Genomic DNA, 26,860 nt, shown 5'->3' with positions numbered 1-26,860 from the left:
GACAAACTATCTCCCTGCCGGGCTGATCGAGACAGATTCCAGGTGACGGTGGGAAACTGGATTATTTATCTTACTTTTTCTGCTTAAACATTCACTTCTCCCCTCCTCTCCTGGAGCGACTCCACGCACTTCCACGTTTCCAACAGAGGAACAAAAACCTGAAGTATCTGGGAGGGGGTGGAGAAACGGGCATTTTTTAACACCTCAGGGAAAATCCTATTTAAAAGGGGGGTCAGGGACAGGGCTGAGGGGAAGGACCGGGGGGGGGGGAGGGGGGGGGGGGGAAGGACCGGGGCGGGGGGGGGGGGAAGGACCGGGGCGGGGGGGGGGGGGGGGGGGCTCAGGGCACGATGTGAGAGGCGGAGAGGATGAGGAGAGGGGTTGAAGGTCCAAACCAAGGCGCTGAGGGAAGGCACGGAGGGGCCGGGGGGGGGAAGGACGGAGCCGAGGGAAGACGCCCGGGACAGACGGCGAAGGCTGCGGGAGCCGGCGCTGCGCGAACGGCCGCCGAGCGCGGCGCTGACCCGCGGGAAGAGGAAAGCGGCGGCTCTTTCCGGTTCAGTTTTCACTTTCTGTTTTTTTTCCCACCCCCCCCCGGCCCCGGCCCTGCCTCCCCGCCCGCCCGCGCCGTCCCTCCGCGGCGCCCTTCCACTTCCTGGGGCCGGCGGATGGCGGCCGCCCCGCATGCCGCCCCGCGTCGCCTGAGCCCGCCGGCCCGCCCGGCCCGGTAGCGCCGCGCCTCTCCCGGAGCCCCACCGGGAGCGGAGCCGCGCCGAGGGCCGGGCGGGGCGGCATGCGGGCGGCGTGAGGGGTCGGTGCGGCGGGGAGCGGCGAGGAAGGGAGCCTCGGCCATGGGCGAGCGGCGGGAGGAGGAGGAGAGCGGCGGAGCGGGCACGGGTGAGCGGGGCTGGGGGGGGGTGGCGGGGACCGGGCCACGGGGAGAGCCGGCTCCATCCCACCCTTCGCCTGGGGAGGAGAGGCCAAGCTGGCTTTGGCCCGCCGCTTCTCCAAAGGGAAGGCTTCCCGGGCTCGAGGGGGATCCCCGCTCCGTGTCGGATGAGGGGGAGCACCCCCCAGGCCAGGGCTGAAGGCAGCGAGCCCCGGTGCGCTCGGAGGCGTCGACACCTTATTTTTGGGTTGAATTTTGGCCGGCTCGCTCCCAATGGGGGACACGTTGGCTTTTCGAAGCTCCCGCTTGAGCCCATCGCTGGCCCCGAGCTGGGAAGGCTGCGGTCCTCGTGGTCCTTTCGGTGTGTCCTTGGGGAGCCGTGCCGGTCAGTGCGGGTGCCCTTCGGGAGCGAGAGACGGGAATACAAACCCATCGGCTGCGAGCTGCTCCCGCCCCGGGACTGGCGCGGGGAGCTGGAGGCTGGAAGGCCTTTTGCTCCCCCCTTGGAGTAACCCCGCTGCCCTGCGAGGCTGGAAATTGGCCTTAGAAGATGGTGGGGGGGGGGGGGAAAGGTGTTGCTTTTCTGGTCCCACCTAGTCCTGCTCCTTGGTTGTCCTCAAATTGTCCCGCAGAGGCTCGGATAGGAGCAAGGCTCGCCAAGCTGTACGTCTGTACTCCTTAAACGGGGATAATCTGGGATAGATGGAGCAAGCGGGAGGGTGAATGGCACAAAAGTAATTGTAAAATGTGTTCCTTACTCTATGGGAACAAAGATTTTTTTCGTTTTTTTTTTTTTTTTTAAAATGTGCAAGAAGGCCTGCTTGGCCCAGAATAGTCAGTAAGCTGGTGGTGTGATGCTCATGGTGGATGCGGGAGATGGTGGGCAAAGCTCGGCTCTGTGGGGGATTCAAGTCAGAATATTAACCTCATGGTCTTACCCCAAGGGTTTGGTCGAAGTGGATGTTGTTACGGTGCTTATAAGAGACCGGTAATGAACAGGGAGACAAACACGGGGCTCTATTGGCACTAGCTGTCCAATGGTTGAGTCTGCACTTGAACGGGTCTGTTAGATATAGTGTGTTGTCAAGAAGATATCTGATTTCACAGAAATTGCTGTTTTCCAATGGAAAAATAATTTTGTCGGAGAATTCCCTGTGTGCTCTGCTGAGTTTGAGTACTTGTCTGGGGCCAGAGACTGTATTACCTGGTTCTGAAACTGGTTTTACATACTAGTCTGGTCTATTTTTAGTGTTCCTCTTAAACCTGGCATTTTTGACAGTAGCAGAGCTAGCTTAAGTGTTCCCCATTGACAGATACTCACCCCTGACACCCCCTAACATCCACATCCCACCCAACTCCGAGCTGTGTTGGTACCACTCTTTGTGGAGCCGTGCAGCCATCCAGATTGCTGAACCTATCTGGATTAAAAATAGCCTCTTTCACTTTATTTTCTGTTGCGGTTTGCTGATTTTCTTCATTATGCAGCCCCAGCTGTGCCAGTAGAGGAAGAAAAGGAGCACTGGGGCAAGGGCTGGCGTAGGTCACTGTAGCCGCCCACCAAAACACATGTGAAATTACAGCTTTGGTGGAATGGGCTGGGTTTATTACATGAAATAAATGTAATTTATTGTGATGTTGAGTGATCAATTGACCTATGTTGGTCACTCTGGCACCTGCTGAAGTGACCCGCTGATTTATTCTTAGTTAAAATCACTTTGAGACAAGAAAGTGAAGTGTTTATTATTTTTGGTAAATGCTATTTTCGCACAGTTTGGCTTTTTGTTTGGTTGGGGTTTTTTTTTTGATGGTGAGATAACTACCCACTAGTTCTGATGGGGTGTTTGGAGTCAGTGTGCGTGGGGATTTCAGTACTTGGCTTTGCTTCTGTTTTTATTTGAAACTCTTAAGTGTGTCTTGGTAGTTTCTGCAGCCAAAGGGTCCGTAGAGAGCGTGTGGTTAGAGCTCTATTGCCGTATCAAGCAGAACAAGAGACCAGGGAAAGAAAGTCGAAGCTGAAAGGAGAGCATCTGTAGTGAGAGCAAAAGTAACACACCAAACCATGCCTAAAGAAGGATTTATCCCTGTTTGGGAAGTTTTCAGGCTTGCTCAAAGGGAAAAAGATTGAGTAAGTGGTGTTCTGGAGGAGATCCTTCAGGATTTCAGGCAGGGGAAAATGTATGTTCGCTTTCTTCAGCTGCAAACTAGTTGGTTTTTTTCTTCTTTTCCCAAATAGGGTAGCTCTGCCTTGGGGAGGTTGTTTTTATCATGGGAAGCGTTGCTGTTGCTCTCACAAGGCTGCCCGTGTGTCGGGAGACCCTGGATATCGCTGCAGTGTATGGAGTCGCCCTGACGTCGCATGGGCTTTATGTCTGGGATGTCCCCAACATGGATTTTTCAGGGTCCTGGGAGGCAGCAGACACACTCCAGCTCACGTGGCAGCAGGCTGATGTTCCTTGGGAGGGCTGGATGTTTTTCTGCGGGTGCTGTGTGGTTGGCTGGGTTTCAGCAGGTGGATTTCAATGTGGCATCTGTGAACTGCACGCAAGGGATCCTTGAAACGGAACCTAGTGAAGGCAAGCCCAACATCAGTGGGTTTTTAGTTGGCTGTGCATGAGTCTACAGCTCTCCCACAAGGTCAAGGCATGTCAGGTCTGACTGTCTTAGGCCATAGCAGCTGCTGCAGTAGCATGGAGAGTCACGTGGCTGGCTGGCTTTGCAAAGAAAGGGACATCTTTAGTTGTGTCAGTGCTAAAATACCCGTGCTGGTGCTGGATTTGGGAGCAGTCACTGCAGACACCTGCAGCTGAGTGAATCCACAACAGGTGACAACCCTGTATAAGATGATAGAAGAGGGGAGCTGCGGCAGGACAGGGCTTTGAGGAGCATCTGCTGAAATGAAAGGCAGCAACAACTGCCTGTGCAGTGAATTAACGAGGGAAAACCTGTAATAACCACATCCTCAATTACGTGAGCGGCTGAAAGTAAAGGAGGGAGGTTATAAAATCGAAGAAATGTTACCTGGAACGTTTCTCTGGTGTAGAACTCCTACTCTGAGTAGATTTTTTCATCAACATCAGAGTGGGGCAGCTGTGGCTTTGCCCAGCCAAGGATGGTGACACCCACCTCTCTGCAACCTGTCCTAAGGCTGCATCACTCTCCAGAGGAAAAAATTCATAGATTCATAGATTTCTAGGTTGGAAAAGACCTTAGAGATCATTGAGTCCAATTCATCCTCTCCTCCAGTCTGAACCTCCCAAGGAGCAACCTGAGGTATTTCACTCCTGAAAGTGATCTAAATAAATACTGTCACTCTCTGATATCGAGATGAAAAGCATTACAAAAGCTCCTGCAGCCTCAATATCTGCATTTTCAGCCTACCTGATCCCAGAGGTAATTTAAAATACAATCCAGCACCTGGGTTTTCTGGCTTAGCAGCGATCGCCTTGTCTCACTGGGAAAGACTGTTTTAAATACGTCAAACCAGGAGATTGCAAAAGATACCGTCTAACCCCAAGCAGGAACGTAACTCCTGGGTTTAAGGCCAAGGATGTTGATTCAGGAGGGTGGAGCTGCATCAACCTGCTTACTTTTTTTCAGTTAATTTAGGCTGCCCTGGGAGGTGGTTGAGTCCCCATCCCTGGATGTGTTTAAGAATAGGGTGGATGATCTACTTAGCGATATGGTTTAATGGGGATTAGGGACGGTTGGACTCGATGATCTCTAAGGTCTTTTCCAACCTAGAAATCTATGAATCTATGAATAATTGCAAAGCTTAGAGAGCTGTGCCATCCAAAAATTCCCCCCCCACCTGATAATTTCAATGCTCAGTTCTTCAGTGGGAAAACAGATCCACAGTTATAAGAGTTCTTGAACCTCTATGGATGCCAACTGCTCTCTTTCTGAGAGTACGAGGAAACATCCGCTGCAGAGAGGTGGTTTGTAATGATCCCTCATGATGATTTACTTGCAGGATGCCTGTAGCAGTTGCAGGATAATTGACTCGATAAGTTACTGGTCTTGACTGTGAAAGCACCGCATAGAGTCAGAGATGCTTCCTACCATGGTCACGCTGATGTGGCACTGCGTATCCATCATCTGGTGTCAGCCTGGCTCCCTGTACAATGGAGTAGGGGGTAGAACCTCGTGCTGATTTAATGGGCCATCCCAGCTGAGACCGAATATCCATCTTGGCTGGTATCCTGACTCCAGGAGTGGCCACTTAGGGAAAAGCACGTGAACAGGACAAAAGTAGGGTGCTCTTTCTCTGAAAATTCATGCCAACTGCACAGGTTTGTGGCTCAGGGACTTCCTGAGGAAGAGCTGGATTCTGTATTTAGTAGAGTATTTACGCCGCGAATCTGTCCGGTTGATCGTTGAACCCATCTGCAGCAACCCATGGTGAGACCTTCAGAACATGCTGCCTGTTATTAGAGCCCTTCCTGGCTTCGCCGGACAGCCCGTGGTACAACCTGTGCCACCTTTTCCATCCTCAGTGGGAGGCCTTCTCCCCTTTCATTTGTCACCAGACTCACTCCTTGTCTCTGCAAATGGGTGCCATCATCAGCCCAGTTTAAGCCAGAGGTCTTGTTTTGGCTGGACCATGAGCACAAGTCAAGATGGGGAGAGGCTGTTCAGGAGGGCCTGTTGTGATAGGACAAGGGGTAATGGTTTTAAAATAGAGGGAGGTAGATTCAGATTGGATATTAGAAGAAAATTTTTTACCATGAGAGTTGTAGAACACTGGAACAGGTTGCCCAGAGAGGTGGTGGATGCTCCATCCCTGGAGACGTTCAAGGCCAGGTTGGATGAGGCCCTGAGCAACCTGATCTAGCTGGAGATATCCCTGTTCCTTGCAGGGAGGTTGGACTAGATGACCTTTGAAGGTCCTTTCCAGCCCTAACCATTCTATGATTCTATGATTCTAAGTCTGTCCTGGTAACCCATCTCATGCCCAGTGTCTGCCTCGGGTACGTGTAGTATCCCAACTGGTTGACTGTTGATGCACGGTTTAGATCGGATCCGTAACTGCACGGCAGGTTCAATCAGCTCTGCTTATTAGCAGCTCTACAATTTCAAGGTTAGAACAGTTGTCTGTGCTTTGGAGTGGAAAAAATGAGAAGAAAAAAGGTGAGAAAGTGAAAGAAAAAGATGCTGGGAAGCAGTAAAGCTGTAAAAGTTGCTGATAGTGCAGGAGCAGCAGGAACAGGGCACTTCTCTGGTGTAGGAGAGCGTATTTTGAGACTGAAAGGCTTTGAAGAACCCACACTAAGAGACAAGAAAATCCCAAGAGGCTCGAATATACCAAGGCAAATAATTTTCTGCTTCGGTGCCATGCTAACTGTGCCCTGGGCCAGTCCCTGTGGGCAGAGGACACCTGCTGCGTGGTGGGGATAGCTCTGCCGCGCTGCGCCGAGCAGTCTCTGGGATCTGCTCGGGTGATCAGTTTGCAAATACACCCAGTATCAACCAGCCCTGTGAACGTCTGTGCTACATCTCCTTGCTCGATTACTCCTGGAGAGTGACTGTGAGCTCAGTTTACATGATGTCATCAACTGAAAGTACTTTATCATAGACAGAAGCATCTGCCGTGGTCAACATCTTGTTACTGTGCAGGCATGACACCTTCCTGCTCCAAGGTGTTTGTGGGAGATGGTGGGGTTTGGCTTAGTTTTTGGCTTAAATTGAAAGAGGAAGGTGACTTCTGTGCTTCAGCAGTAACGAGCCAAGACTCATTACAAAAGTTGGACTGCGTAGGTGTAGTGGTCGTGGTCATGGCCTGTGAGGGTGACCTGGCCCACGGGTGGGTGAAGATCATGACCATGGGGTTCTCAGGATTCTGCAATACACAAGGACACAGAGGTCGGGCTTTCTGAGAATTTCTTCATTACAAATTACTACTATTAGTGAAATATATACACATATATTCCACTGGAACAGGCTGCCCAGAGAAGTTTTAGATGCCCCGTTCCTGGAAGTGTTCAAGGCCAGGTTGGATGGGGCTTTGGGCAACCTGGTGTAGTGGAGGGTGTCCCTGCCCATGGCAGGGGGGTTGGAACTGGATGATCTTTGAGGTCCCTTCCAACCCAAACCATTGTGTGATTCTATGAAAGGAAGTATGTATACACACATTGCGAGAGTAAAGCAACTATATATGTACTACAAGTTATTACAGAATTCCAGCTGGCAAAGTATATACTTGATGAACCTTTCCCTGTGTGTGCAGCTATAAATATGTTGTGTGAGATGTCACCAGTGTGACACTCACCAAACTGCTCCCAGGAACGGGCCCGTTCAGTGATGGAAAACTCTCACTTCAAAGATGATCCGTGTCACTGAGTCCAGAGTCAACCTGACATCCCTGGTGAGGGTCTGCTCTGTCTGGGAAACCTCATGCAGTGGAATTCTTGCAGAGAAGCTGATCTTGAGCAGGTAGTGAGTTACTTTTTATAACTTTTTGGTGTAGAGACCTAAGTGGACTTATGACATCAGTTCCCACAATAGTTGTTGCTGACTTGTTTTCCTGGAAGGTCAGTTCATTATCTCAGTCTCTTTGTCCTGCCAGCTGCCCCCCATTAAGGAGGTTTTGACTGATCTTATCAGGGGTGTCTCAGGACTCCTGGCTGAAGAGACATCCTGCTTCGTCCCTATGTTTACCAGGTCACCTTTGTGGCTGCTCCATTAGCAGCTGCTCCATTAGCAGGTAGTAGCTGAAAGAAGTTTGCAGGTAAGTAGTACGTAGTGAGCACGTAGTAACTGTGGTTTTTACAATGCAGAGTTAAAAGAGGCAGTTCATTGTCATGGTAATTACTGCGTGCTAGAAATGATTAGAAAGTGAAACTAAAGAGTGAGAGTGACAAAATCAGGATGGGAGATTGTAAAAAGAAGAGAGAAAGTGGACTTCAGCAGAGCCGAAGAAGTTGGGAGGATGATCTTAAGGAGTTTCAGCTGGCAGCACACGAACTGTTGGTGGTACAGAGTGGTGTGTGGTGGTGCCAGCACTGCCATGGCCAATGACATCTGCTGTCACAGCTCATGCTGACCATGGGACCGACCCAGGAAAATGGAAAAAGTCCTGGTTGAAGAGAGGCAGGATGGAGAAGGGCTCTGGGAAGGGACGGTGCAGGAGCCGTTGTGTTGAGGACAGGTCGAAAGTCCTGTAGGTGAGCGGTGTGGCTGTGTTCAGTGAGTGTTGACTATGCTGCCAGGCAGACTTTTGGGGATTTGACAGCATTCAAATGTCTGCAGCAACTGCTACTAAAATTTTAAGGAAAAATAATAATAAAAAAAGACCAGGCAGGAAGGCAAACCTTTTTCTCTGTACAAGTAGTTCAAAAGCTGTGGGTTTTCCTCCCGGGCTGACTTTGGAAGTCTCTGTGAAGATAGATGAGCCAAAGGAGGATCCTGGATTTGGGAAGTCTGTTGTCTCTTGGCCTCAGCTGGCCCTCCTGATGGGCACCCAGCACCTGCAGGAGCCCTGAACTGGAAAGGGGAGCAAAGGCGTGCAGCTCCCGGGAGCCGTATGGGCCGTGTGTGTCTGCCCGTGGGGCACGTCCGCCCAGGCTGCCTTTAGCCAACGACTTGCAGAGGACGGAGCGGGACACGCTGAGACATTTTCAGGTGTAATCAGGGAGGAAAGGTCAAAGGAGCTGGCTTGGAGTCTAGAAAAGGAGGAGGAAGGTTTAGCAGCCGTCAGAGGAACGCCAGGCTCTTGGAGGATGACTTCTGCGCAGCCACAGCACGAGGAGAAGATCAGCCCTACTTGCAGCGTTGGCAGCTGATGTTTACAGCAGCGAAGGTGGCCGTTTTTTTTCTCCCTTGCTAGCAGGAAATCACCAGGACAGGCTGTGAATCCCCTCCCCAGAAGGATTTCAGGGCACGGATAACACCGGCTGTGGGTTCAACTGGGCCGTGCTGGTGCAGAGCCGCGCTGGAGTTTCTCCAGCTCTCCTCGGTCTTGCAGTGCATCCCTGCCGTCCGACCGATGCCGTGCAGGAAGTCGGTCCCGTCCCCTGAGGATGCTGCGTGGTGGTAGTGGCACATCCAAGCTGCTCAGAGGGGAGCGGACACTTTCACTTTTACTTGTGGTTTAGGCACTTTCACTTTCGCCTCCTCACAGCATGCACAGAGACTGACAAGGGCCTTCTGCTCCTGAAAATGAAACTTGGACGTGTCAGGGTTTTGCATGTGTTTGTGTGAGTCCAGGCTCTTCCTAAGGTGGGAACGGATCCCTGTAAGGATCCCTGTAAATCCAGAAGGGGAGACGAGAGTCCCAGCGAGCTGCTGGGCTCGGTGCTCCGCTCTCTGGGTGTTTCATCTCATGTATTTCTGTGTTAATACAGCAAATTTGTTTGGTTTTTTTTCCCCTTTTGGACTTTCATTTTTACATTGCAGCTGAACTTACAAGGAGGAACAAATGTTTGAGTTATCACTTGCAAAATTGCTGTTTTTCTTGCATTTCCAAGAGCTTCCCAGGCTTATTTTTTTTATTTTTGTTTTTTAAAGCCTTTAGCTTTTACCCCTGAAAGATATTGCACATCTGATGCTTTTGCTGATTTAAACCCTATACCCTCAATGTGTGTTCTGTGCCCAGTGGAGTCTTTAGTTCCATAATCTCTCTTTGTCAACTTGGTGTGTCACATACTCAGCGTGGAAACACTGGCTCCCAGCTCACATGATTAGACATGGCCTTTCTCATGCTCCAAGACCCCAAACCTCTTCATGATGAAGAGCTGCGAGACAATATCGGTAGGAGGAACAGAATATCACACCTGAAAAGTGAAATGGTTTGGAGCAGTAGCTGTGAAGTTAAATAGCATCCACTGCAGGTCTGTGCTTCTGGGACATGAGGAGCAGTTGAGGGAGCTGGGCTTGTTTAGGCTGGTGGAGAAGATGCTGAGGATAGGGCTGTCTCTCCTTGGAGGATGATCGCTCCTCTACTCTGCTCTCGTGAGACCCCCCTGCAGTGTGGCGTTCAGGTCTGGGGTCCCCAACACAAGAAGGACATGGAGCTGTTGGAGCAGGGCCAGAGGAGGCCACGGAGATGATCCGAGGGCTCTGCCATGGAGACAGGCTGAGAGAGTTGGGGCTGTTCAGCCTGGAGAAGAGAAGGCTCCGGGGTGATCTTATCGCAGCCTTCCAGTACCTAAAGGGGCTACAGGAAAGCTGGAGAGGGGCTTTGGACAAGGGTGTGTAGTGACAGGACAAGGGGCCAATGGCTTTAAACTGAAAGAGGGGAGATTTCCATCGGATCTAAGGAAGAAATTCTTCCCTCTGAAGGTGATGAGGCACTGGCACAGGTTGCCCAGAGAAGCTGTGGCTGCCCCATCCCTGGAAGTGTTCAAGGCCAGGTTGGATGAGGCTTTGGGCAACCTGGTGTAGTGGAGGGTGTCCCTGCCCATGGCAGGGGGGTTGGAACTGGATGATCTTTGAGGTCCCTTCCAACCCAAACCAGTCTGTGATTTTGGACACAAGCACTGTGGTGGTCCAGCAAGAAGCAAAAAGGGATGTTACGTTCGGTCCAAGCCTTGAGCAGAGCTGTTAAGCCGGGACGTAATTCCCTGATCTGGCTTCTGTGGGAATCTGAACTCCCTGACTGCTTCCTTGAGATCCACCGGGTACAAAAGACACAGGCAACGCGAAATGAAAGACAAGGGAGGAAAAAAGTGAGCAAATTTACCATCCCTTCCTATCCTCATTAGACTCAAAGAGAAAATAATAATACCGAGAGCTGGAAGACCTTTTTCTTTTTCTTTTTCGTTTTTCTGCGCTTGAGCTCCAAGTTGTGTTCACCTGCTTTTACTAGTACCCATGATTACAGAGGCGTCACCTGAAAGTGAGAAGTTTAGAAAGTGAGTGCAAGAGGACACAAAAGACCCCAGAGCAAGTTTAAGAAAGGCAAAAGTACTTTTTAAAGACTTCTGTGTCTGTGCTCCCAATTTCCTTTCCCACCTGCCCTCTGCGTGCTTTCCTTAGAACTGTTTTTAGAGCCTTTTTTTTTTTTTATACTGTTTCTCCCCACTTTTTGCCTCATGTCTGGATTTTCTTTTGCTTGGCACAAAGCAGACCCTGTTTCCCTTCCCCTGTTAAGCCCCATAGCACGGACTGGCTGAACTGGCTTCGAGCTGTGTAGCTGAATGAGTTTAATACATGCAATTTGAACTGTTATTTTCCCTGTTCCTTGTATTAGGTCCTTTTTTGGCCTTGAGTAATTTGAGAGGAATAACAAGATTTGTGACCTAGGGAATGGTTGTGTCTTTTTTTTTTTTTTTTTTTAATTGAGGAAAAAAAATATTAAAACTTACTTTTTAAAAATAGGAGTCAAAACAGCAAGTAGTTGCAGGGTGACAACAGATGCTATCTTGCTCCTCACCAAAGGGCCTTTCTGCTTGAGAGGACAAGAACTTAATCTATTCTCAAAAATTTTGGTGAGGTTTTTCTTGGAGAGCAACCAGGGTGCAAATCCTGTTGGGGTAGGGTTTGGTGGTTCTGTATTTCTTTCCCTACACACGACTCCTTTATTTTCTAAAGTTTTTGCATCAGAAGAAATAAACCTTTTCAATGTGTCTGTGTTGCAAACTCAGCTTGGGATTCGAAGTCTCGTCGCTCATGATTCACCACCAGTAATAAAAGTTTTTAAACATGCAGCAGAGGCTGAGCCTGGGATTTCCTGTGTTTCTAAGTGGCTGCTTTATTTAATATTTGGATTTTAACAGCTGCAAGTGCACAAATACTGCAGGGCTTTCCTTTGTTTCTGCATTCATCTTTAATTTGTTAACGGCTTTAGGACCTCTTGGTGGGATGCTGTTGGGAAGTAAGTGTTTTACTGGGATGCTTTCCTTCTGAGATGTCAAGAGAAATTTGGGCTTTGAGAAGGCTCTGCCCATTGGGGCTTTGAAGGAAGGCTTGCTCTCGTGGTAGTGAAATCCATATTCACTCCAGACCTGAAGATCTTTACAGGAAAACAGATAACCCTGAGAAACTGCACGTGCACCGAGGTTTTCCCTGTGTGCAGACATCAACTCTCAAACCCTAAAAGAGTGCGCCGTGAATCCAAGTAACTTTTTAGCACAAGAGAAAACTCTGACCTACTCAACATAAAATTAATTTACCAGCAGGCTTCGCTTCTAGCAGTTGCTAACAATTTCTTTCTTTTTTTTTTTTTTTTTTTCCCCTGGCAAGGGCTTACGAGGGAGCTCGTATTCCCCCTGCTGAAGGGTGATTTAACTTGCAGACAAGGACTTGGGGGTTGAATTCCTGCAGGGGAGCTCAGCTCCGTAGCTCCCAGTGGGAGCAGCATCTGCTCCGTGGAGATCTGAGCTTAATAAACAAGGCTGGTGTGTGGCGATTCACGCTCTGCCGAGGCCCCAGACTCATCTGGGGATGCCCAGAATTAATATGTGCACCTGCTTTCCGCTTTCTTCCTCCAGGTTTGCATCCGGAGTCAGAAGAGACGAGTTCCCTTCTGCAGACAGCGGTTTCGGTGCTGCACAGCTCCTACTTGGACTCGACATCCCAGGACGGTTTTCAGTACAGCCAAGCAATTCTGGTGGAAAACGACTTTTTTTTAAGTGAGGTGAGGCCGGTGGAGGAGCAGGGTGTTGCTGGCAGCTCAGGAGAGGGTGGCATTTCTTTGGGAGCTGCAGACATCTGTAAAGGCTGGTTTATTGGCAGGTCTTTCCTTTGCACACGTGGCTGATCTGCCTGCCTCGTAGAGCCCCGTTTGCAGTTCCTAACTGAAGGGAGCCTTGTCTTTGCTTTCTTGCACCTCTTCCTTCCCAATCAGGAACAAAAGATCCATTCAGTTGCCAAGCACTCAGCAGCAGTTCCTGGAGCAGGCCTTGGGGCAGGTAGAAATCCTGATTTGAGACCTAGCAGGAGAGCTTTAATGTTATTGTACTGCTGCTGATTCACAGCAAGGCACGTTGCCCTGTGGTATTTCTTTTGTCTGCTCTCACACCTGTGCAGACCCCAGTTTTAACCCCTTTTCCCTTTCTCCAGCTGACTGGAGCCTGTCCAAAACCACTTTCAAAATGCCTTCAGCCCTACGGTCCCCCTGTCATTGGCATGGGAGACAGGCTGTCTCCTCTGGGGACTGGAGATGACCAGTCTGCTTGTTGTCATGAATTAAATAGAGCTTAGACATTTTGGCTGCCTAAATCTGGGATAGTCACTGTGCAGGTGGATAAAAAAACTGGGAAAGCAGGTATCAAGTAATTTGTTGATTTGCCTGTGAGTTCTAAAGCCAAAATAAGCAAAAGCAGTGATGAGATTATTGTTTTCTTATCTTGTAACCCTGTTTAAAAAAATCCTATCCTTCTACAACTGCTTTTATTAAAGCACCAAAATGTCATGGACTCACACCCAGCTCTCTTTGCATCCATGATGTTCTCCCTGTCTGCACTGAGAACACGCTCTGCTTTAATTATCAGACAAAAGAAATTGGAATATTGTGTTATTTGGCTGTAGCCAAACCCTCTGAGCTGTGGTTGCGTGATAGCACCTGCCCTCTAATCAAATAGTCTAGGCTTCCCTGGTCAGTGGAGAGGGAAAAAGAGAGGTGCCTCCAAGCATCTCCCCTTCTGTAGGCATCTTCTCCATGGCTGAGATTTGTCTTCTGATGGCCATAGTTGGCTACTAAATGTGGTGCTTCACCAGCCCACATGCTGCTGGGTGAAGCAAGCTCCCCAGTAGCCAACGATGCGTGGCAAAAGGGGCAAGGTGGAATAAAGCTGGACTTCCCTGGCATGAGCACAGCGTGACACTGTGGGGCTGGATGTTCCTGCTGTTCCTTGGAGGACGTTGAACATGTTCTGCTGGGGACAGAAACAGACAGATGCATGGATTGGGGTCCCTGTGGTGGGAGACTGGGTGTACGCGTGCCTGGGCGAGGGAATGATGTGTGGGCACATGAACTGGTCCAGCATCACCTGGCTGCTGCCAGCTGCCCTGTACTGACTACGACTGGAGGTACGTGTTCCCTGTACCACTCAGTCACTTGGCTCTGGCACAGATGGACTAAAACAAAGTGTTGTGTCTTCTGCAGCTCAAAGCTTTTGCCCAAGCAAAGGAAGCTGCCGGGTACAGCCAGGAGGAGCTGGAGGAGACCTTTGCCTTTCTCCTGTTTGATAATGAAGAAGAGGTAACCTGAAACGTTTATTCAGCTTAAGAAGTTTGATGCCAAGTGCCTGCTTGCGTGCTGTCCCACCAAAGCCCAGCAGATGCGTTGACTGAAGTGTCCTGGCTCTCTGCACCTCGGTTACCAGTGCAGTTACTACTGTATAAATAGTCCAGAGCAAGTTCTGAAAGCAGCTCCTGGGAGTGTTTAGAGATGAATCTTATGTTGTGTCTCTCCAGTTGATTACTGTTAGAGATTTGGCTGCCTCCTTTGCCCTCTGCAGGGGGATAGAACGAGTCTCCCTCTGTCCCAGTGGATCTATGTTCAAGTACAGGCAGGTGAAACCTTTGATACACACTTAGAAGAGGAAAGCACCTTTGTGAGAGCCGACAGGAGTTTGTCAGGTGGTTTGGGGCAAGTTCCCTTGGTTTTGCCAGCTAGTTGGAGAGAGAGCCTGACACAGCTTTTGGGAAAGTTATTCCTGCTCATTTTCACAAGGATACTTTTATTTTGTGGAAAGAATTTGTCTACACAAGGATGCTCAGGGAATCTAGTGGGAATTCACTTTGAACGTGATTTAATGATGCCGTGCTAAGTCACGGTAGAGATGGTTTTGTTCAGGGTGAGAGTGACCTGAATGCAGTTTAGTTCTGTTCAGTTTGGATTAAGTTGCCACAAAATAAACCACTTTCAGTCTCACTCTGAGAGTGGGAATTGTCCCGCTTTGTTTTAGCTGTCTGAAGTTCAGCGTGATCCGTGCCAAGTGGCTGAGCTCCTCGAACAGTCCCTAGGAAAGAGGGGGCTCTCCAGAGGGCAGTTGGACCTGGTTTAATGCAGACATCTAAAATCCTCAGCCTAAATCACTCTCTGGAGGTGCCTCCCTCTCCAGTGTTCGGAGGAGGAGTGTAGCTGGCTAGACTAAGCTAGGCACTTGCCTTTTAGGAGGCAGAAGTTAGGTGAGATGAGTGCCTCGTGGTGCTTGTAAAGGGGCTGAGTACACTGGTTTGCTTTTATTTCTCACCCATAACGAGTTCAAACTGAACCCGTTGCCACTCTTTGGTCAATATACCTTTGGTCCTTGCACACTTTGATGAATCTGCTTTGAACATGAATTAAATCAAAGCCAACGAGATGCTTCCAAGGCGGTAATTGTGCCCATGGAGGAGTGAGCGCAGAGCAGCACACGTCTTTTGCCTTCATGCCAGCCCTGTTGCATTTATTTTTCCATAAACTGTCCAGGCAGATAAAGAAAGTGCAAAGTCCAGCCTTGCTCTTGCGGTGGTTTCTGGAGATGCTGGATTTTTTCCAGATTTTTCTAAACTTGTGCTTCCACGGAGGTTTTTGTAACAACACTTGATAAATACAAGTATTCAGTGTCTGAAACAACAAATTTTCTTCCTGTTGATTCTTACTATGGACTTTATGTTTAATTTTCTTTATACCGTGGGTGTTTTGGGACCATGATGATCTGTAATTGACTTGCAGCACGTTTGCCTGTTGCAAGTGTTTTGCCAGCTGTCGTTGGCAGTAGCTGTGTCCCTTATCTTTGACAATAGGTGGTAAAAGAGGCTGGCTGTTCTTTTGCAGGCAAAAGAGGTGTGTGAGACTGGCCTCCGTGTAAACAGCAGTTCTATTTCTACGCTTGGTGACCCAGCAAAAGGTGAGATGTCTGTTCCGAGGACCAAGAGACCTGTTCACTGATCTGAGGGTATTGTCTCCTTTAAAAACAAAAACAAAAGCCCAGAAAAAGTCCTGGTACTGCCTTCTTGTTTACTGCAAAGATCCACAAAAACTCCCATGTTTCTTACATGGGAAGCTGCGTTTGTTTGGATCAAGCAAGCAGCAGTGTATTCCTTCTGCCCCCTCAACCAGATGAGGATGGGATCTTCCCTGGGGAATGTTATCATCTCTTCACCTCTCTGTTTCAGGCTTTCTCTCCCTCGTTAATAACAATCTTTGTCACCAAAGTGGCTTTTTGGCAGCTCTCTCCACTGGTTGGCTCTTCAGAGTCCATTTGCTGAGCTTTTGCCAACAATCCTGTTAATAACCAGAGCAGATCGTGACACGTCAAAGCCTTTTCCAGTATGTGCTTGTTCCTTGCCCAAAGGACTGGGGCCTCAGGACGTGCAGTGCAGGACGCATTACTCAAAGAAATCCTTCTGCCAGAAGCAGGACGTCTCCCAGTCCTCATCCTGCAAGTCTTTGCAGGCTGAGACACTTAATTAATTCTTGAACAATCAATGGCAGTGAATGCAAAGCCAAGCAAGAACTGGTTATTTATCTGGGTGTACATCTCCGTGCTGATGGACTGAGATGAATATTATGGTGTGTCTCTTTGTAGCCCCTGCCCTGCCCAGTCCCTGTTTCCCCTTCATGTGCTTCTCTACCGATCGTGTCTATAAATACAAAGCAGGAGTGAAGAGCCAACACCTCCCCCCCCCTTCCCCCGAAATAAATCCACGTATTCTATGCCCTGAACATGGAGAAGGGAAGGTGATAAGCCATGTCAGAATAGGCCTTGTCACAGGGTAGAAGGCTCACATTGGCATCTGGGACACTGAAGTGCCGTAAAGAGCCAAGGACGGGGCCTGGGAGGGTTGCTGCCATGCCATGGGCCAGCTCTCATAGAGTCATAGAATACTAGAATGGTCAGGGCTGGAAGGGACCTTCAAAGGTCATCTAGTCCAACCCCCCCGCAAGGAACAGGGATATCTCCAACTAGATCAGGTTGCTCAGGGCCTCATCCAACCTGGCCTTGAACGTCTCCAGGGATGGAGCATTATGCCCTTGCAGTGTGTGTTGCCCACGTATAAACACCCATGTTGCCTTTGCCTGACTCCAAATTGAGCAAAGTACCTGCCCCGCTTGCAGTCTGACCTGGAACCCCTTCTACCACATCCTCTTGTAAGAGACGAGCCCTCACTTGGTATGTTGACATGTAGTGTGAGTAACACTGATGTTAGCTGGGCTACTTCTCCCAGCAGAAACCCAAGTCAACGCCTTTCCTAGAGCTGACCCTGAAACAACGTAGTGCTGTTCCATACCAGCAGTCAGAAAAATGAGTCACAAAGAGTTTCACCCTTTTTATGGCAGCAAGTGCTGCTCTGGTGCGCAGCACTGGCTCTGCAGAGACTCCTGTTTCCGCAAGGAGGTTCCTCTTTACAATTTTTTTTTGGCAATCGACTTTACTCGACAGATGATTCACATTATCTTGCCTTGCTTCGTTTTCACAGGGGTTTATATTTCCAAATATGCAGACTGTCTTCATCCGAGACCCTGGTATCATGGAAAATCGGGCTATATTGTAATTTGTAAGCTCATTAAGGTAAAATGCAAGTCTCTCTTTTTTTACGTGGAATGGTTTTCAGAAGCTGCTCTACTCTGCAAGCAATTTTTATGGAGACATTGGTGCCCGTAACTGTGGTGGGGTGTAAAATCAGCTCTGTTGAGAGCTCATGAGGATTTTCAACCATGGGATGTATCAGGCTAGAAAGCAAGAGATCCAGCTGGGCTTGACTGGTGGCCTGCAGAGCAGCAGAAGATGCAGAGGACCTTCCAAATTCCACCTCTGAGATCAGAAATTTCCCATAGGGTCACCTTTTTCCCTGGACTCGCATGTGTTTGGGGGTTTGAGGGGCGAGCCCTAAGGTGGCTCAGATCACAGCCCCATTCTGTTCCTCCGTGGGGCTGGTGTGTGACCCCTTTCTCCCCTCTCCTCTGGCTCCTGCTCTCTGTAGCTGGTACCAAAAGCACTGCTGCTCTCCTGACCAGTGCAGATTTGTCTGCCATGCCAAACTCTTCCGAGTCAGACCCTCAAGTTTGGAAGGACACAAACGTGCACAACCCCCTCACAGAGGTGGGGAGTGTGGGGCTACCAGTAACACTGTCCTTGGGGAAAAGGAGGATTCAGAGGTCTTGTAAAATAAGTTTCTGTGAACCATTCTGTGTGTGTGTTATTATTTCTTTTTGGTGAATTTTCTGGCACAGGGGAAGGTCAAGGTGGTATCTGAGAACTACACAACCAGTTATACCTGCCCATCTCCCGGCTATGACTGCCACGTCGCCGTGAGCAGAAACAACATCCCATCAAAGACCAGTCACTGCCAGGCCTTCCAGCAGAGCCAGGTAGAGGTTTGCAGCAGGACTGTGCAGACAGCTCGCTCGCTCACTGCAGGGGAGCACAGTGCTGGCCCAGGTGCCTCGCTTGCTCCTCACCTTGTTCTTCCATCTGTTTCCCTTCCTGCCCCAGTATTACGTGTACGAAGAGTCCGACGGCGGCCCCGCCGAGCGGCCCCGGCAGATCTGCCCCTACATAGTCCTCGCCTGCCAGTACAGGGAGCCGAAGGAGATGCCTGCCTTAGCTGTAGAGAGCCTGTAAGCAGCTCGCTGTCTTTTCGAAATGCTCAGTTGCTTTTGAGAGCCGTTTTTCCTTTTCCCGTTGCTAAATATTCCTCTTTTTCTCCCTTCTCTCTAGACCTGAGCTTAATCACAAAGGTAGGAGCATCTGGTGATTGGTTTTGTTTTATAAATGGACCTTTCTCTGTTTGCCCTCCTCTCGTCTCCTGCTTTCTCTGAGCTGTTCTCCCTTTTCCTTGTAGCGTTGTACTGTCCATGGAGGGGGCAGCTGTCCATCCGGGGCCAACTTTTGTGCAACATTGCCCTCAGGACCCCATATAGCTCCACGATTCCAGCCCAGCTGTAAGTTGCCCTTTTCCTCTTCTTTCCATTTGTGGAGTGTGAAGCATGACACCTTTGGGTGTCTGTGTACCAGCAAAAGCCAGTTTTGTCTCTCCTGCCCCATCCCTTCATTGATGAGCATCTTCTTGCAGCTATGCCAGCTTACCACCTGCACTGTCAGGGCAATCGTCAGTGTCAGGAGGGTGGTGTTGGGCAGCCAGCAGTGTGGTGTCACAGCTGGATGAGGACATGAGATCAAGCCCTGAAGTGTGACTGGAAATGGCTGTATTTTGTCATCTCTTTTTGTTAACTGTTTTGGGCTGTTTATTCCAAATCCATTATTCTTGCTTGGGATTTTTGTCCTTGTGAGAAGTGGGCTGCCTGGTGGTGCAGGCACGGTCAGCCAGTTGTGTTGCCAGATGGGCAGGAAGGCAAATGAAGTGTTGAGGTAACTATCATTCAAAAAAATGAGATATTTAAAATCTTCAGTAGTCAGAAGCCAACCAGCAGGCAGCAATTTGAAGCAACCAGTGACAGCCAGTAACAGAGCCACGAATATCAGTGTTTGGAGATGTTCCAAACAGGATCCTCAGAAAAACTAAATGCTAGGCAAGCTGTGCCTTCTCCAGCCTTCTCCAGAGCTGCTTTCTCTGATTTTGCAGTGACAGGGCAACCAGGACTCTTTGCTGTGCTTAATTCTGGGAGCCTTTTGTGCTTGTGATCTCACCGTCTGCTGCTTTATCCCCACAGGCCTCCCAACCTGGACATTAACCATGTCATGGGTTTGTCTGACTTGAAGAAAAAGCTACCAGAAGCTGCATTTGGGAAAAGGAATTACGTTGAGAATGAAGGTGAGTGCAAAACCCACTGGCGTGATGAGTAACTGCTTGAATCTGCTTGTGCTGTGCCATAGGAATTGCCACAGGGTGTCACAGCTCAGTTCCCCGTAGTACTGGGTCCTGTCTTGAAGGGTAACGGGTTGCAGATAAGTGAGGAAAAAATGCCAGGGCAGCACAGGGATGTTTTCCTGTCCACACTTCAGATTGTCTCCTGGTGTGATATAACCCTTTTCCCAAAGCAGCCCTTTAATCAGCCTGCTTCTGGGACAGAACAGGGTGCGAGACCCTGTTCTGAAACCTGGGCTCCCATCCTGCAAGGTGCCAAACATGGTGCAAGTGAGAGCAAATGCAGGGAGTCAAAGTTTCCCCTTTTTACATGGTCTCCCTACGAGGTAAGGGACGCTCTGCCTCTTGGAATCTGACACAGTGTCTCCCACATCTGAGCAGCTGGGGGCAGCTGCCAGCCAAAGCCGAAAGATGTGGCTGCCTGCAGTAGCTTTGGGTCACAAGTAACCTACTTGTTACTTGTTCAGCTCTGGAGTCCCCAACACAAGAAGGACATGGAGCTGCTGGAGCGAGTCCAGAGGAGGCCACGAAGATGATCCGAGGGCTGGAGCACCTCTGCTGTGGAGACAGGCTGAGAGAGTTGGGGCTGTTCAGCCTGGAGAAGAGAAGGCTCCGGGGAGACCTTGCAGCACCTTCCAGTGCCTAAAGGGGCTACAGGAAAGCTGGAGAGGGGCTTTGGACAAGGGCGTGGAGTGACAGGACACGGGACAATGGATTTAAACTGAAAGAGGGGAGATTTAGATTAGATCTAAGGAAGAAATTTTTTACATTGAGGGTGGTGAGGCACTGGAACAGGTTGCCCAGAGAAGCTGTGGCTGCCCCATCCCTGGCAGTGTTCCAGGCCAGGCTGGATGAGGCTTTGAGCAACCTGGTGTAGTGGAGGGTGTCCCTGCCCATGGCAGGGGGGTTGGAACTGGATGATCGTTGATGTCCCTTCCAACCCAAACCATTCTGTGGTTCTATGATTCTATGATGCTACTTGTCACTGCATGGGGACTCATAGTGACAGTGAGTGGCAGTGTGGGAGGGGAGAGGACTCCAGAAGCCTTGGGGAGAGGCAGGGAATGCTCAGCAATCGGCAAATAAAACCACAAATTTGGGGAAGGGAGAGAAAGGCTCTCCTGTTCCCTTAGTGGTAGTAAGAGTCCTTACTTGCCAATAGTCAACCATGCTCTGTCCTGGTCTGGGAGTGGGGAGGAGAGGACCTGTGTCTCATTATACTTTGGGGTTCGTACTGCTTATTGCTTTTTGGGTTGGAGTTTTGATGAGCCTGGCAGCTCTTGGCCCCCAGATGTTGATATCCCGATGGCTGCCCGTTGCAGCAGACGTGCAGTTACTGACACCAACACCACAGGTTGCACGTGGAGAGCTCCAGATGTGATTTGCAGAAGCTCCAGGTGCTTCTCCATCTTATCTTGCACTAAAATGAGTGTGAGCTGCTGCAGTGCCTTCCATCTGTGTATCAGCTCTGCTGAGCCATGCCAGGGCGCTGATGGGACTGGCTGACCACCAGCCTGTTTTGGGGGTTAACATTCAACTCACAGTGCAGATGGACACAGGATAGTGCCAGGGCAGGGGAGGAGGCCACGGATTCAGGAGGGGTGGGACTGCAATCTTGCCTTTGTTCAGCTTCCTTGGGGATCAGTGCAGAATAAGGATACTCAACAGCAGGGGAGAGTATGGCATGTTAGAAGGAGGAATTTCCCTCCGAAAGGCTCCTTGTCTCTGTTGAAGCACGCAGCATTGGTTAAATTGCTTTAAAACAGTGAATTGGTTATTGCTTCTGTCAGCTGCAGAGGTAAGATAGGAAACATCTCCTGGGAACCATGGGTTGAAGAGGAAAATCACTGCCATAGGAATGCATATACCAGCTTAGGAAATCTTGATGTTTTTTTTTAAACCCAGTACTTCCACCAATTGCACGCTCATCTTCCTGGTACAGGAGCACTTGTCTGTTTAGAGTTCAGGCAAGAGGCACTATTTCAACATCAAATTCTCTCTCTTTTGTCTGCAGTCTGTTTTCAGGGTGTTTACTTCAGTCTGTACGAAGTAGAAATATCAAAGAAGGATCAATATAAAATGGATCAGTTAGTTGAAAATCTAAAGGAAAAGGACTTGGTAAGTATTTTAAAACGTCATGCTGGAAGGAAGGTGGCCTTTTAAATGATCTCTCGAAACTTTTGGTAACATTATTCACAGACCTTGAACTAATGCAAAATTGAATGAATTTCCCTGCTTTAAGTATTATTTTCCTGCTTTATTATTCTCAAACATAGTTTAGTCTTTCTGTATGTAAGCTGTTAACTGAAGATGACCCACTGGGAACTGATTCCTAGGCTAAGCATGCCCTGCTGAGCAGAAGGCATTATACCAGGCAAACCTCTTCTCTGGCTATGTTTATGCCAGATGAGATTATTTTATTGTCTTTATTTGCACTGCACTTTTTCCCAGTATGGTGGACAAAGACTGCAAGGGGATCTTATATATTAAGAAAGCAGAAGTAAAGTCCCCCAGTGCCAAAATGATGATTACTAAGCAAAAAAACCCATAAGCTGTCACATGCATACCTTTCTCCTTCGTGGCTGAAAAATAGCCCCCACTCAGCTAGATACTCACAGGTATGCTGCTGAAATCTCAGGAACGTCCAGGAGCTCTGATGATGTTGAGATTTATCTTCTTTTTAATGGGGAGTTTCCTTTGCAATATATTATCTGATAAGACATTTTTTTCCAGCACACTGGGGTCTTTTAGTTCCCAGTGTGATCATCACATCTCCTTCTGCCCAGAGAAGCTGTGGCTGCCCCATCCCTGGAGGTGTTCAAGGCCAGGTTGGATGAGGCTTTGGGCAACCTGGTGTAGTGGAGGGTGTCCCTGCCCATGGCAGGGGGGTTGGAACTAGATGATCTTTGAGGTCCCTTCCAACCTTCCAACCCAAACCATTCCATGATTCTATGATTCTGACTCCGAGGGACGAACCTGAGCCCTGCCGAGCACATCACCTGCGTCTCTGCTGGGATTTGTGGTTGGACTGTTTGGCTTTTGCTGCTGCTGGTTGCTCTCTCCCATCTATAGATTCAGGGTTGTAAATTCATGGCCACAAACTCGCAGTTGGCTGGGCACGTCCTCCCCTCGCTCTAAGTTGGCAGCAGCCCATGAACTGCCTGGAAGTGCTGTTGCTGGAGAGCTGCCCACCAATGTGCAGTTTCCCACACGTAACGTACCGGAGCAAGCATTTGTTATGGATCCTGGTAAGAAAAACACTCTGACTCCCTAAAGTATTGATTAAACTATCTTTTATTGGTAACAACGTGAGAAGATAAAAAGGAGATAGCAAAGACAATCTTAATGTCCCTTCACGTGCAGGTAATCCTGCAGTGTGCAGCATCAGTTGGACCTCTGGTTGGGGCACAGATCTGTCCGTGCTGCAGCTCATCTTGAGGTTGCCAACATCTGAAGGGATGTAAGTTTCTGCTATCCCTTTTTTCTTAGAATCATAGAATCATAGAATGGTTAGGGCTGGAAGGGACCTTCAAAGGTCATCTAGTCCAACCCCCCTGCAAGGAACAGGGATATCTCCAACTAGATCAGGTTGCTCAGGACCTCGTCCAACCTTCTTCTCCTGTTCTCACCAATAAAAGATATTTTAATCAATACTTTTACAGAGTCCAAGTGCCTTCCTTACTGGGATCCACGACAACTGCTTGTTCCAGTGCATTACACCATGTCTGCAGCCGCTGAGGGTTATAACATACATCCTGCCAAGCCCAGCGGAGCTGGGTTCTCTAGAGGAGTCAGGGAAGATGAGATAGTTGAGTTGTGGCTGTGAGCAGTGTGGTATTGAAAGCCATCAGGAGCATCGTTTCCCTAGAGCTTTCCCACCCTCATATATCTGTCAAACTGGATTAAAATTTATCTTTCTTATATTTAGATATAATAAAGAAATTCTTTACATTGAGGGTGGTGAGGTACTGGAACAGGTTGCCCAGAGAAGCTGTGGCTGCCCCATCCCTGGCAGTGTTCAAGGCCAGGTTGGATGGGGCTTTGAGCAACCTGGTGTAGTGGAGGGTGTCCCTGCCCATGGCAGGGGGGTTGGAACTGGATGATCTTTAAGGTCCCTTCCAACCCAAACCATTCTGTGATTCTGTAAAATATCTCCCGTTTCAATGAGTCCCAGCCCATTTTGGGTGTGCTTCTTCCCTCCCCTTCGCGTGCTGTTCAGTGGTTGAACCTGCTTTGCCTGCAGCTCCCAACATAAATGAAGAAAGCCCTCCATCTCCTAGGCATCCACCTTGTGCAGGGCTGGAGTGAAAATGCAAGAGTGGCTGGGGCTAAGTGCGGTTGCCTGAGCCCAGCTTCACTCCTCTGGGTGCTGGGTGATGTCCCTCAGCTCTGTGCTGCCTTATGACTTGACTTTCCTCCTCACCTGCCCTAAAATCGCGCTGTCGGTGTGAAACCACAGCTGTTTCGCTGAGCTGGATTTGTGCAGCAGAGATGCTGGCTCTTCTCCCTCCTGCTCTGCTGGCTGCAGACAACCAGAGCAAGAAGCTACTGTTCTGAATAGCGAATACGACACTGAAATTGTTCAACATTTCTAAAGTTGTTCTGTTGCCCGGGAGAAACGAGGCTGTGGGCATCAGTCCAATCCTCTGTTGTGTCTGAACATGCTGAGTGGGATGGGCAAAGTTGCGCAGAGCACTAGAAGCCCGAGGGTTATCCATTTCCTGTAAGTTTCCTGAAAAGATGTGTCTGCATGGAGTGAAGAGATCCAAGTGGGTGTCCCCGCGGAGGGGAAGGCGGTCCGAGCCAAGCTCTGCGATGAGGCATCCAGCAACACCCAAACCCAAGAAAAGCCTTGATAAGTGCACGTATCTTTTCAGACGTGCGGTCATCCAGCTCTGAGACGGAGTCGCAGGAGTCTCTTAGGCTCAGCAAATTTTTTTTCATGTGTTCATTGATTCTCATGCTGCTAATAAGCAAACTGCATGGCCTGAACTTCAGTCGGGCTTGCGACTGGAACAGTGGGTTGTGTCTGGTCAGATGCTGGCGTCCAGCTTTGCTTCCTAAGCTGGGAAAACCTTCCCTTGGGCTACAGGAGGCAATTCCTGGCTGAGATGCCCAGGAGCTTTTGAACTGAAGGGACTAAAATTATTAACCTTGTTCATTAATTACAGCTAGTTTGGCTAAGCATATTTATTTTTTAAGGAACAGATGGGAGGAATTTGAGAGCTGAATAACAACATAAATGGAAGGCTTTTGGTACAGGGCTCTGTTGACCCAAGTGGCATGGACTGAACAGTGTCCTCCTCAGCAAGGAATGAGCTGGTGGTGTTGGCACATGTTCCCTGGCAATCAGGGCTTGTTGACAGTGGTGCTGAGTGATACAAAGTGTGCTAAGGAGCAAAGGGAGTGGTTGCTCTAACTCTGTATGTGTTTGTTACAGGCAATCATCAAATACTTACAAGATCAAGGAGTCCTTATCCTCCTCACGTCCTCTGCCTTGGCTCGAGATGATGGTAAGATGTGGCTACGTACAAACCACTGTTGGTGCTTAATTATCCTGCTCTGTTTTAGAGACGGAGGGTGGGCACCCTCAGTCTAAACAAAACCTGTTGCTTTCTTTCATAGCGTTCGACCCTAAGGAGCCCATCACCCTCCTGGCCCTGTTTCTGTTCACCTCGTCCCGGTCGGTGTGCCTGAGAGGTAGGGATATTCCCTTTGCTGGCTTCAGACCCTGTGTTTGGGGTGTGGGATCCTCACCAGAGAGTCCTTACAGGCGCGTTTCTCTGGAAGAGCTGATTTCTCTGCTCAGAACCACCTGCAGCTTTAGTGCAAAGGGTGCTAAAAGAGGAGAGAAAAGTCCCAGCTCACTCCCTGTGCTGCGCTTGAAGCTGATCTAAGCCAGGTTCCCTGCCTGGCCCGCTCGCCGCACATCCTTGCCCCTTTGCAGGAAGTTGATGGGAGTGACAAATAATTACTTCTCTCCCTCTCAGTCAGTTTTCAGCAGAATCCACCTCCTGAACTGTCTTAGGTGTGCGTATGGGAGCCCAGCTCCTGCACAGCCTGGCTTACATCCCTAAAGGCGCGCTGGAGCTGTGCTCAGGGGACAGAACGACACATGGCGCTCGCTGGACCCTGCACGGAGCTGGTGCGATTTGCTGAGCCAGCAGGAGAGCAGCCTGCCCTCAAAAATAAGTCAGTTGTTTTTTGCTAAGATAACAAGTAAAACGGACTCTGTTGAAGGTCTCTGCTGGCGTGGGGAGGGAGGGGAGAGGTGGGGAGGGGGCGTTGCTCCCCGAAGAGCAGCGAGGGCTCACCTTGAGCTGTACAGTGTGACTTCTCTGCTGTGGGATCCGTAGATGCTGGTAGTGGGGCCGTGACGACCGGTCAGGGTGTGCGACGGGTGAGGGAGGCAGGGAGGTGGTGTTGGGCAGAGCCACGGTGCTGTGCTGCCGTCACGGTGAGTCACAGCTCTGGGACCTGGGAGGTGAATCCAGGCTCTTTGTAGCCCCAAAACGTGCTGCTTCTCATGCAAAGCAAACACAGAGGCACTAAATCAGAGAAAATAAAAGATTGCACAGTTTGAACCTGCTGATCTTGAAATAAGAACGAGCTTCAACCTCTGTTGCATCTGCCTCAAATCTTCTCTGCATCTTTTGGCTTTTTGCTGTGCTGTCAGCGTGGAAATATTCACATTACAATTTCCTCTCATGGACTTAAAGAAAGTTACTGTTCTACCTCCCCTGGGAAGCTTCATCTGCTCATCTCACTACATCCACTCCACCAGCAATACTTCCAGCCTTGCAGATCCCCAAGAAACATGTGAACCGGGGCCTTTTGCTCTGTGTAACTTCTGGCTTGCTTTTTGTTGAGTCATCCCAAGGACAAGCCAAGAGACTGTTTTTGCCAGCACGCACGGGTGTTTCAGCCCGCCTCTGTGTGAGTGATGGCTGGCATTGCCAACGGAGCTGCCCAGGACGTACCTACCTCCTCTCCCCAGAAGATAAAATTGGCAGAAGAGCCAACAGGACCTACCAGCACATCCGAGCGTGGATTGCTTTGTCCTTTTTGGTGTTTAACCTCCAGCTGTAAACTTTCTCCTTCAGGATCCGCGTACGAAGTGGGCTTGTAAGTCAGGTTTAGGCGTGGTGGTGGCTTGGCAGTGTGGGATGTGAATGTCTTTGGTGCCTGAATTCAGTCAGCCTAACTTTAAGGACGTGCTGCTGGTGGCTGTGTTAGCGTGGCAACTTTTCTAGTGTCTTTTCTAGACGTAGCAGG

At 49.5% G+C, this 26,860-nt stretch overlaps 1 protein-coding gene across 1 annotated transcript in view; it reads left to right on the top strand.

Moving 5' to 3' along the window:
* The first annotated feature begins 851 nt into the window (after positions 1-851).
* Positions 852-26,860, top strand: part of TASOR2 (transcription activation suppressor family member 2) — a 48,735-nt gene continuing 22,726 nt past the window's right edge. The window contains exons 1-13 of the mRNA XM_086609850.1: positions 852-897; positions 12,316-12,461; positions 13,932-14,027; positions 15,591-15,663; positions 17,237-17,328; positions 17,991-18,128; positions 18,253-18,377; positions 18,478-18,497; positions 18,602-18,701; positions 19,431-19,531; positions 21,600-21,703; positions 25,026-25,098; positions 25,211-25,285. Coding sequence (XP_086465976.1) covers positions 852-897; positions 12,316-12,461; positions 13,932-14,027; positions 15,591-15,663; positions 17,237-17,328; positions 17,991-18,128; positions 18,253-18,377; positions 18,478-18,497; positions 18,602-18,701; positions 19,431-19,531; positions 21,600-21,703; positions 25,026-25,098; positions 25,211-25,285 — 1,189 coding nt within the window. The remainder of the gene's footprint in view (positions 898-12,315; positions 12,462-13,931; positions 14,028-15,590; positions 15,664-17,236; positions 17,329-17,990; positions 18,129-18,252; positions 18,378-18,477; positions 18,498-18,601; positions 18,702-19,430; positions 19,532-21,599; positions 21,704-25,025; positions 25,099-25,210; positions 25,286-26,860) is intronic.

The sequence above is a fragment of the Tauraco erythrolophus genome, chromosome 4 (genome assembly GCF_009769465.1).
Source record: "Tauraco erythrolophus isolate bTauEry1 chromosome 4, bTauEry1.pri, whole genome shotgun sequence".
NCBI lineage: Eukaryota > Metazoa > Chordata > Aves > Musophagiformes > Musophagidae > Tauraco > Tauraco erythrolophus.
This window is presented reverse-complemented; position numbering and strand designations above follow the sequence as displayed.